General features: G+C 54.5%; 2 protein-coding genes across 3 annotated transcripts; one reads left to right on the plus strand and one right to left on the minus strand.

Annotated features, from left to right (window-relative positions):
- Positions 1-7,468: 7,468 nt before the first annotated feature.
- On the minus strand, positions 7,469-8,443 carry FAM229A (family with sequence similarity 229 member A). Its single transcript, XM_004741564.3, has 3 exons — positions 8,202-8,443; positions 7,974-8,120; positions 7,469-7,742 (listed from the first exon to the last, which is right to left on the minus strand). The coding sequence occupies exons 1-3, from the start codon at positions 8,336-8,338 to the stop codon at positions 7,640-7,642; spliced, it is 387 nt and encodes a 128-aa protein (XP_004741621.2). The 5' UTR covers positions 8,339-8,443; the 3' UTR covers positions 7,469-7,639.
- Positions 8,444-8,595: 152 nt separating this feature from the next.
- Positions 8,596-10,551, plus strand: TSSK3 (testis specific serine kinase 3). 2 transcript variants are annotated; one of them, XM_004740908.3, is made up of 2 exons: positions 8,596-9,118; positions 9,852-10,551. In XM_004740908.3, the coding sequence occupies exons 1-2, from the start codon at positions 8,974-8,976 to the stop codon at positions 10,511-10,513; spliced, it is 807 nt and encodes a 268-aa protein (XP_004740965.1). In that variant the 5' UTR covers positions 8,596-8,973; the 3' UTR covers positions 10,514-10,551. The 2 variants fall into 2 exon arrangements, with proteins under 2 accessions (XP_004740965.1, XP_004740966.1); XM_004740909.3 differs by having other exon boundaries at positions 8,596-8,711.
- Positions 10,552-10,578: the final 27 nt, after the last annotated feature.

Here is a 10,578-nt window from a genome sequence, read left to right on the forward strand (position 1 = left end):
TATCTAGAGACAAAATATGAATGAACTTCTGGGGAATCCAGGACCCTCTAAACTGTCTCAAAGTTCCAAATACACATATATTTCTGGAAAGAATCTGGAAAGGATCTCGGACAGGATCACACTGCCGGTCCAAGAAAAAGCTAGAAGCTCTTGATCTGGTCTAACACACTTGCTTGGGAGAAGGGGAAACTGAGGTTTAGAGAGTGGTTGAGAAAAGCCAAAAGTAAAACCCAGCTTTCATACAACTCTGCCCACCCCTCCAGGAGGTGAGACAACCCCCTGTGCCCTCCTTCTGAGTGGAGCATGGGGTTCAGGGCTCAGCTCAGGGCTTAGAGCCCAGGCTGGGCCCTGCTCCCCGACCCCCTGGGATCTAGAGGAACTCGCTGGCCCAGCTCCCTTTCCCACACTGCCAGTTTGGGCTATTTCCCCCCCAGTGACTCACACTGGCTGCTGGGGAGAGTGGGCAGCTGTTCCGTGCCCCCAGGGCCCAATACAGGCCCTGACTTGCCCCCCAATTGTGTGGCCATATTTGGGGATTTAATCTCTTGTTTTCCCTCCTTAGGGAATCTCCCTCCCCTCATCCCTTCCTCTTTTTCCTATCTCCAACCTCTCCCTCCCTGATGGCTCCTTCCCAGCAGCAAACAAACAGGCTCTAGTCTTCTCTATCTTTGAAAAAGAAGAAAGCCTTCCCTCAACCCTATGTCCTTCTCCAGCTCCCCTTCACAGCCAACATTCTTGAAAGAGTTGTGTACACATGCTGTTTCCACTTCCTCACTCAGCCCCAGCAATCTGGCTTCCTCCCACACCATTCCACAGTAACAGCTCTGCTCCTCAAGGTCATCACTGACCTCCTTGTTGCTAAAGCCAAGGGATGGTCCTGAGTCTTTATCTAACTTGACCCCTTAGCAGCGGCTCACTTCGATACAAATTCTTCCTGCTTGAAATACTTCTGTGTCCTTTTTTTTTTTCTGGACATTGTGCACTCTTCATTTTCCTGCGATCGTACTGGCTGCCGCCACATGGCAAATTTCTCATCCTTTGCTCACTGCCTAATCATGGCCCAAGGAAATCTCGTTGGTTCCCAGGCCTTGGGGATCTGCCTCTGTTAGAGACTCACTTCTCACTTTGAGCCTTCTTCTGTCTTCTCTGCCCCACACCAGTCTCCTGGCACCCCTCCTACCTCCCTCCTCCAGATGTCCCACCTCCCGGGAAATATGCCCCACACCTACCCTTCCTCCCATCCAGGTTCCCTAGCTTGGCCGTTTCCTCAGTTACCAGAACCAAAAATCTGGGTTTTGTTGTAGGAGCTTCTCTCTCTTTTCATATTGAAGCAGCTATGAAATCCTATCCTCTCCAGAACATTTAGGTTTTTTTTTTTTTAAAGATTATATTTATTTATTTGAGAGAGAGAGAGAGCTCGCACAATGGGAGGAGTGGCGGAGGGCGAGAAAGAGAGAGAGAGAGAGAGAGAGAGAGAGAGAGAGAATCTCAAGCAGTCCCTTTCCATTCACCCCCCCCCCCGGGGGCATGGAGCCAGACTGACTCGGGGCTCAGTCCCACCACCCTGAGATCACAACCTGAGCTGAAATCAAGAGTCTGACGCTTTATCAACTGAGCCACCCACGCGCCCGCCCTGGACATTTTAAAAATCCCATAGCTGGGGCGCCTGGGTGGCTCAGTGGGTTAAGTCGCTGCCTTCAGCTCAGGTCATGATCTCAGGGTACTGGGATCGAGTCCCGCATCGGGCTCTCTGCTCAGCAGGGAGCCTGCTTCCCTCTCTCTCTCTCTCTGCCTGCCTCTCCATCTACTTGTGATTTCTCTCTGTCAAATAAATAAATAAAATCTTTAAAAAAAAAAAAATCCCATAGCTTCTCTCCATTTCCACAGCCAGTGAGTGCCTGTCCAAAGCCCCCTCGCCTTTCACCTGGGCCCCTGCAGCCGCTGCCTGACTTGAATCTGTAGCCACTCTCTATCCCTAACGTGGTCTGTTCCCACAAAGCAGCCAGGATTGTCTTTCCAAAATATGAGTTTGTTCCTCTGCACAGTGTCTTCAGGACCAAGTTTACCCTTGGCATCTACCAGTACCGGTGCCAGGGATAGTCCCCTCATGTCCTTGCCTGGGTCACTGCTGCTTGTCTCAGCTCCAGCTTGTCTCTGTTTGTCCTTTGGGGAACCATTCCGGGCCTCCTAGCTAGCTCTGCTGTTAACTTCTCTTCCCAGCACTGGGGCCTCTCCTCTGTGGCCTTCTCAAGCGTTGTCTAGCTAGTCTAATCTGTAGACCTTCTCCCAACTCCTGAGCCCTGCCACTCGAGGCCCCTGGGGTGTCAGGAAGAACCTGACAGAGGCCCTGCCCTCAGTGAGTCCCCAGTGTGGTGGGGAAGGCAGACATTCACTGAGGAGCAAGGTATGTCTGAGTACACAGTGGGACAAGCAGGTGCTATGAGAGGGGAAGGTCAGGTGGTCTGAGGAGCCTTCTGCGAGAAGGGACAACTGGGGGAGGTTGGAAGGGTAAGTGGGTTGGGAGAGAGGCTGCTCCAGGCAGAAGGAGCGACATGCTGAAGTGGAAGAATGTTACCTGCATCGCTGGGGGATGTCTGGTGTGGCTCGATAAGTGATGCAAAGAAGCCATTGATGAGTCTTAAATAGGATAATGGTATGGCTGGGTTTGTGGTCTTCATAAATAACTCTGGACTTGGGAATGACGGGTCCCTGTGGGGCAAACGGACTCTGGTTGCCTGGAAAGAAGGTGAGGGCAGAGACAGGGAACAAGAATATTTGTGTTGGCTTCACCCTGGAGAGTGGGTGGGGAGAGGCCCGCAGGTGCTGGGACACCGGTATCCCTGTGGTGTCCAACCCTCTGACCTAGCTGGTGTCTGGTTGCCTGATGTCTTCCCTTGGGCCCTCATCCAGCCTTTTCCCTGGAAGAGCAGGTGGAGGCCCGAGAGGCAGCAGGCTGCTGTGAGGGCCTCGGAGGAGGCAGAGGGGAGGAGAAGGGGAAGTTGGGCCAGAGTCCGGATGTGACGGGGTTTCAGGGAAAGTGGCATCTGGGGTTTCCTCAGAGTCTGGAAATTCCACTCTTTCTGGTTCCCCTTGAGGACCACCCCCCACACCGCCTCCTGTTCTGAGGTGCTCCAACTCAGGAGTCCAGTCCCTGGAAGACCTCTCTAGGCTTTCTAGGGGCTGTGAGTCTCTGTCTGAAGGGTCGCGTCTGTGATGGATCCCAGGACTCAACAGTCCCTAATGTCAGCACCCATTTCCCATGAGCTGGCCCAGTGCCCATGACCCATGACCCCTTGTAGTCCTCACACTAGTCCTAGGAGGCATGTAGCTTACTTATCCCTGTCGTACAAGGAGACTTCCAGGGCTTAAGGAACTTGCTAAAATTCCCACAGCTTAAATTTGAATGAAGATTTGACTGACATCAGAGGCTGCTTTTAACTCTGTGCTATATTAAGCCCGTCGACCCCCTGGTTGATTGGCTCAGTAAGGGAAGGAGGCTTTGTGGGGTATTTGCTTATGGTTGGGGTGGCTGTCCCCCCCACCCCCATCAAGCAACGGGAAAGGGTAGTACTGACGTCAATTGTTGCCATGACGATACAGCAACCTTTTCCCTGCCATCTCCATGGTAACCTGGGGGTCCATCTGTACTTCGCCCCCTCCTTCTAAAAGGGGGTCCTTTAGGGAGGGGCTAGCTAATAAGGTATCTGAGAGGCAAGTCAGGGGAAGCCGTAATTGGAGTATGCCCCTTTTCCCAGGTCCCTCCCTATTCTTTGGGCCCAGAGAATAAGGTTGGGCTCAGGGAGTCCTGCCTTAGGGTCTGGGGGCAGCTTTACCCTTAAGGGTGAGGGAGGAAGCTCTCTCTTTCCCACTTGGTGATTCCCCTGGAAATGCTCCCCAACCAAGATCCTAGGCTCACAAACGGAAAAGCTGGGAACTGGCAGAGAGAGGCAAGAGGAATTCCCCAGCCCTCTCCAAGGCTGGACCTCACCCAGGCCCAGGGGACATGACTGGCTGGCTCTCTGCTGCCCCTCAAAGCCAGAGGTAGGAGCAGCAGCAGCCTTTCTTGCTCCAGCGCTGTCTGTGCCCGAGACTCCTGCCTGGTGCGGGAGATGCACGCAGACTTCCAGCAGGTGTCATTAGCCCCATTTCACAGATTTGGAAATGGAGACTCAGAGAGGCTAAGTAACGAGACCAAGTTTGCACAGTTAGAAAATTGCAGAGTCGGGGACGCCTGGGGGGCTCAGTTGGTTAAGCGACTGCCTTCAGCTCAGGTCATGATCCTGGAGTTCGGGATCGAGTCCGCATCAGGCTCCCTGCTCAGCAGGGAGTCTGCTTCTCCCTTTGACCCTCCCCTTTCTCAAGCTCTTTCTCTTTCTCTCTCATTCTCTCTCTCTCAAATAAATAAAATCTTAAAAAAAAAATTGCAGAGTCGGGACTCAAATCTAAGAATTCAGGCCAGTGACTTTTCCGGGGGGACAAAGGAAGAAATGATAACAGGATGGACAAGGGGAAAAGAAATCGGTGAGCGAGCGCGTCAGGTTGGAGCGTGTCATGCTGTCACCTGTAGAGCGAAGCTCAAATCCAAGCCTCCTTGGTCCAGCTTCTCTTCGGTTAGGTTCTTCGTCAGATCCCCTGAATTCTGAGCTCTGCCAGGGCCAGGGATCTGTCAGATTCAAGTCTAGGTTCTCAGCACCTGGTGTAGCCCATATGGGTAGGTGTTGGAAAAAGGTGATTGAACTGATTTCTTGGAACGCCCCTGCACTTTCCAGACTTCAGGCCTTTGCGCACAATATTCCCTCCACTTAGTGGAACTAGCTGGCCCCAGGGTCTGACCCCTCCAGGCAAGGTGTCTGTAATGTTCGCCTCACTGACTATCCAAGCATATGGGGGATGGCTGGCAGTCAGTCTTTTTTTTTTTTTCTCCTTTTTTTAAAAGGTTTTATTTATTTTAGGGAGAATGAGAGAGCTGGCGGGGAGTGGAGGTGGGGGAAGCGTGGAGCCCAATGTGGGGCTTGATCCAATGACCTGAGATCATGATCTGAGCATAAACCAAGAGTCAGACACTCAGCTCAACCAAGTCATGCAGACACCCCCCTTTTTTTTAAGTGTATGTGTTTAAGCAAGCTCTACACCCAACGTGGGGCTCGAATTTACCACCCTGACATCAAGAGTTGCATGCTTTTCCAACTGAGTCAGCCAGGCAGCCCCCCAGTTTTTTTAAACTAGTAAGGAAGGAACTTGCTGAAGTGAGGTCTTCTGCCCGCTAGGCTGTATGAGTCCGTGAGGGCCAGTGCCCGTGTCCTTCAAGTTCACTGCTGAATCCCCAGTGCCCTGCATGGGCCTGGTGGATGGACTTGTACTGACTGAGGTAGGGAGAGCCCAAATGAGAACCCAGTGGCCTGACTCCTTTCACACTGTCCAAGGCTTCTCAGTGCCATGGAACAGAATAGCCACCCTGGCCCCTGCCACTGTCTCTCTCTCTCTCTGGGCTTCTTTTCCTCTCAGGGATACTGAATCTTTACATAAGCTCTCTCTTCTCCTGGAATATGTGTTTTGTTTTGTTTTGTTTTGTTTTGCATTTCTTCCCATTGTTTTCTGGTGATGCTGTCCATCACCTGGCCATGCTTCCACCTCAAGGGCAGGTTCTGCTGGCCCAGCTGGATCAGTTACAGTCTCGCATTTCCCTGAAGATGGTAATTGGCCAAAACAGTGTGCATGCGACTTAAATGAAGGGCCAATCACTGCCCTTCCCAAGGTCAGATAAACTGAGGCTGGGAGAAAGCACGTCTCCCTTCTACTGCAGATTTCCAAACTGCCACAGCCATGTTCCCTGCCCAGAGGAGATAATCAGGGATAAGAGATGAACAAAGGAGCAGTCCTGGTGGGCCCAGCAGACACTTTGGTTTCTACAGTTCTTCCTTTGAGCTTAGGTATCTGGAAAGCTTTTATTCTTCCCAGCCACTGGAAACAACCAATTCTTTTTTTGGCATAAGTTAACTTCATTTGTTTGTAAAGGAGAGACCTTACCAATACAGAGGCCAATAATTTTTTCTCTCTAAACTTACAGTGGTCTTGTAAGAAGGGGGGTGACTGTTTACAGGAAGGCCCCCTTCTAGCACAGCTCAGCGCGGGTTATGCCGAGTAGGGCCTGCCTGGCTGGAGTTTGATGGGGATGGAAACAGCTAGATTACTGCACTTAATAGAGTGAACTGAGAGCCCCGGGGGCTCTCTAAGAATGGAGGAGGTGGGGAATAAGGAGGAGAGAGAAGTCAGCACTGTGGCCTGAAGCCACGGATTCTTCTGGTGGGTGAAAGGGAAAGAGAAGCAAGGGAAGACTTTCCAACACCAGGGTGTTTGAAGGACCAGGCACTGAGTGGTCGTCTAAAATCCTCACTTTGAAGTAGACCCTTTATTGGCAAACATCCTTTCCTCTTTTTTTTTCTTTTTAATATTTTTATTTTACTTTTTTAAATTTTTAATTCCAGTTAGTTAACATAGTGTAATATTAATTTCAGGTGTACATTATAGTGACCTCTTCTCCTCTTTTAATGAGTCTCCTAAGTTTGGGACTGCCTGGGAGAGAATTAATGTGGAAACTGAGAATGGTGGTCCTTTTGGGTGAGTGTGGGATTTTGAAGTACTCTAGGGAGGGCTGGGAATTCTACTCCATGTGGATTAGCGGTGTTAGGTCCTTTGCCTTTAGATTTCAGGGGACAGGAGAGAGTGAAACTGACCTCTGGGTTATGTGTATTTTTTCCCCAATATTAAAATAATACAGACTCATTAAAAAACAAAACTGGAAAGTGGAAAATACTTGTTCAGCTAAATGCTATACTTCCAGGCATACTTGGGTCATGGATGGATTTTAGAGTATTAAGTCTGAGGACACTGAGAAGTGTGCTAGCCTATCAACCATCATCTGCGGGAGCCTGGGCAAGTGTCTCAGGCTCTGTTCCCTCGCCTATAAAAGGGGAATGAGAAATCAAGGTGTTTCAAACGACTTCTCTCCCAATCTTTTTCTGGTTCCACTATTCCTAGGAGAAATCAGGCTCTAGATGGCCCCTAACCTGAGCCGCCCAGGGTCACAGAACAGCAGGTAGCAAACTCTAATTCCAACTCGGGAGCATTAAATGGGCGGGTGTGGTTGGCCATTCTCTTTATTCTGAGTTGTCTGTCCAGCCCCTCCAGTCGGGAGCTTCTCTGGACCCCCGGAATCTAGCACAGCTATGCGGATTGCATTGGAAAACCCAGGAGAGGGATGAGGAGAAGGATGAGGCCAGGGGCCGAGGGGAAAGATAATCCTGGAAGGGGTCAGGATCAGTAAGAAGTTGGGTGCAGGGCGTTTGGGCCGACGGGGAGGGCCGGCCTCCAGGGCTAGGTCCGAGGGAGGAGGCCGCCAAGAGGAAGGAGCTGTTGGATGGGGCGGAGCAGTTTGCGGACCGATGGACGGGACAGACATACACGGCCAGCCCGGAGTGGAAAGAACAGTTTATGCTGTGCTTTATTAAAATGTGCATCATTCTTTTATTTTAAAATGTGCATCATTGTCTCGTGCTCGGCGCGCGCGACCTCAGCGTGGTGGCCCGCTGTGGGCCTCGTCCCCGCCCGGCTCCCGCGGAGCCGCCGTGCGCAGGCGCACTCAGGTGGCGCGGGCCCGGGGGCTCCCGCCCATGGCCAGGTAGACGTCGATGGGCACGTGCAGCAGCGTCAGGCAGTGGCAGCCCGGGCAGCGTCGAAGCGGCCTGAGGAAAGTGGGGCCCCGCCTCTGCTGTTGGGAACGCGCCTGGGGACTGCACCCGGGCCAACCCGCCCCCACGGGGGTTCCGCGGTGGCGGAGGGTGGGGGAGGCCCTGACGCCGGGACGGGGTTATGGGCAGGGAAAGCCTGGACGCAGGCGGTCCGGAGGCCCCGCACAGCGGGGACGGTCGGGGCGGCAGGGAGGGGGGGGGCGACGGGGAGGGCGCCGGCCTCACCTGACCGGGTTGTGCTCCGTGGCCACCGGCTCCGGGCTGTCCTGGGACTCGGGGGCGGCGGCAAGGCCAGGGGAGTCTCCGGCCTCAATGGGGAATCTTCGACCCTGCGGGGGCTCCTGGGCACTCATGTCCAGGCCCCGGGGCGCTCTGCGAGGGGAGTGGCAGTCAGGCCGCTCCTGGGCCGCCGGGCGCCCCCTGCCCGCGCCCGCCCCCTGGGCCGTTGCTCACCTGCCGGAGGCCGAGGCCGGTCCCAGGCTGGAAGCAGCTGCCGGACCCCTGGCCGCGGGAGGACGCTCCGGTCCAGGCGGAGCCCGGCAGGTGTCTGCGGCGCGCCGCGCCCCGGGCATCGAGGGGGCGGGCTGCATTGTGACCCGGGCCGCGGCGCGCTGACCTCACAGAGCCCGTTCCTCTCGCGGGGAACCACCCTCCCTCCCACCCCCATCGACTCGGGAGGCCCGGCACTCAGTGCGGCCGCGAGCCGGGGCTGGAGGGCTCCGGCCATGGCGCCTCGGCACTGGGTCGGGCCGACCCCCGGCAGCCCGATGGGGGCGCAGGAGGCGGCTGCAAGCAGCCGCGAGGTGGCGTCCACGAAAAGGAGCAGCTCATCCCGGGCAGCGCGCAGACGCCCCCGAGCGCCCCGGGGCGGGATGCGACTCCCTGCCCGCCTGGGGGACGGGGGCACAGGCGCGGCGAGGACTTAACCCGTGGTGGGTTTGGTGGTGGTGATGGTGAGGGCAGGTAAGGGCACTGACAATTTTGGCCAAGGGTCACACATCATTTACATCACAATTGGGCCGGAGTTTTAAAATGTCTGGCCCTCTCCCTCCCCACCACCCGTGGCTGCTGTGTTCAGACGGAGAATGTTCTAGCGCTGGGGGCGGCTGCGCATGAAGTCCTTGGGGGGAAAAGGAGCAGGCCAAGGGCGATGGTGGAGTAGAGCTGCCTCACCGAGGCAGCATGAGCTGAGAGGGTGATAGGAAGGAAGGAGGCGCTAGACAGCATGGAGGACTTTCTGCTCTCCAGTGGGTACCAGCTGGGCAAGACCATTGGGGAAGGGACCTACTCAAAAGTCAAAGAAGCATTTTCCAAAAAACACCAAAGAAAAGTGGCAATTAAAATTATAGACAAGATGGGAGGGCCAGAAGGTGAGCTGGGGCCCCTTTGGAGGAAGGGAGGGCTGGTTGAGGTGGGTGGGCACTTCCTCCAGTTGGGAAGGATCGTCCCCTCCTCCCGTTTGGTCTGGAACCAAGGAGTGCAGGGGAGTTTGTGGCTCCGGGGAAGAGGAGTGGGGAAGAGGAGGATGCTGGCTGTCCAGGAACGTTGCACCTCTAAACCCCAAGATTAAAGTGGCGGGAGGTAAAGGGTTCTCAGAGGCACAACCCCAACTTGCTGGGCCTTCCCTGTTCCCTCTGTCCGCCACAGAGATGGGCAGAGAGGCCCTGGCCTAGGCTGGCAGAGGATAGGAGCTGCTGCCAAGGCAGGCGGAAGTGAGAAAAAGGAAGACAGGGCTTGGGAACCGTGGGTCAGGAGGCAGGTGTGTGAGGAGCTGGCCCACCACGCTGTGGGCAAATCAGGCCTCATACCTGAGATTCAGTGGTTTTGTCTAAAATCCCTCAAAGCACTTTGATATCTGTGGTTTCACAGGTTGCTCACAATAGTCCCTGAGGGTACAGGGAGTTGTTCCTTTGAATAATATATTAACTAAAAAATAAGTGTGAGCATTTTTTGCAATGTCCAAGCAGCTAGACTTTTACGATTGAATGGGAACCCAGGCACCAGAACCAGACACGGTGGGCAGACAGAAGCTGGGAGGCAGGAGACAGTGGAGAGTTATGCCCTTCTGGACTTGATACCCCACATCTTTTCCCATTTCCTCAGAATTTATCCAGAGATTCCTGCCTCGGGAGCTCCAGATTGTTCGCACCCTGGACCACAAGAACATCATCCAGGTGTATGAGATGCTGGAGTCTGCTGACGGGAAAATCTACCTGGTGATGGAACTGGCTGAAGGAGGGGATGTCTTTGACTGTGTGCTGAATGGGGGGCCACTGCCCGAGAGCCGGGCCAAGGCCCTCTTCCGTCAGATGGTCGAGGCCATTCGCTACTGCCATGGCTGTGGTGTGGCCCACCGGGACCTCAAATGTGAGAACGCCTTGTTGCAGGGCTTTAACCTGAAGCTGACTGACTTTGGCTTCGCGAAGGTGTTGCCCAAGTCACGCCGAGAGCTGAGCCAGACCTTCTGCGGCAGCACAGCCTACGCCGCGCCCGAGGTGCTGCAGGGAATCCCCCATGACAGCAAGAAGGGGGACATCTGGAGCATGGGTGTGGTCCTGTACGTCATGCTCTGTGCCAGCCTACCTTTTGACGACACAGACATCCCCAAGATGCTGTGGCAGCAGCAGAAGGGGGTGTCCTTCCCCACTCATCTGGGCATCTCGGCCGAATGCCAGGACCTGCTCAAGCGGCTCCTGGAACCAGATATGATCCTCCGGCCCTCAATTGAAGAAGTTAGTTGGCATCCGTGGCTAGCAAGCACTTGATAAAAGCAATGGCAAGTCCTCCCCAATAAAGCAGGGGGAGAAAGCAAACCCAAAAACCCGCTTCT

The sequence above is a fragment of the Mustela putorius genome, unplaced genomic scaffold (assembly GCF_011764305.1).
Source record: "Mustela putorius furo isolate JIRA1106 unplaced genomic scaffold, ASM1176430v1.1 tig00003853_pilon_pilon_pilon, whole genome shotgun sequence".
In the NCBI taxonomy this organism is placed as follows: domain Eukaryota; kingdom Metazoa; phylum Chordata; class Mammalia; order Carnivora; family Mustelidae; genus Mustela; species Mustela putorius.

Excerpts from the sequence above, each read along its gene's own strand:
- TSSK3 (XM_004740908.3), top strand. The coding sequence starts at position 8,974 with ATGGAGGACTTTCTGCTCTCCAGTGGGTACCAGCTGGGCAAGACCATT. Across the intron at positions 9,119-9,851 it reads CAAGATGGGAGGGCCAGAAG|AATTTATCCAGAGATTCCTG; the intron begins GTGAGCTGGGGC and ends CCATTTCCTCAG.
- FAM229A (XM_004741564.3), bottom strand. The coding sequence starts at position 8,338 with ATGCAGCCCGCCCCCTCGATGCCCGGGGCGCGGCGCGCCGCAGACACC. Across the intron at positions 8,121-8,201 it reads CCGGCCTCGGCCTCCGGCAG|AGCGCCCCGGGGCCTGGACA; the intron begins GTGAGCAACGGC and ends CTCCCCTCGCAG. Across the intron at positions 7,743-7,973 it reads ACGGAGCACAACCCGGTCAG|GCCGCTTCGACGCTGCCCGG; the intron begins GTGAGGCCGGCG and ends CACTTTCCTCAG.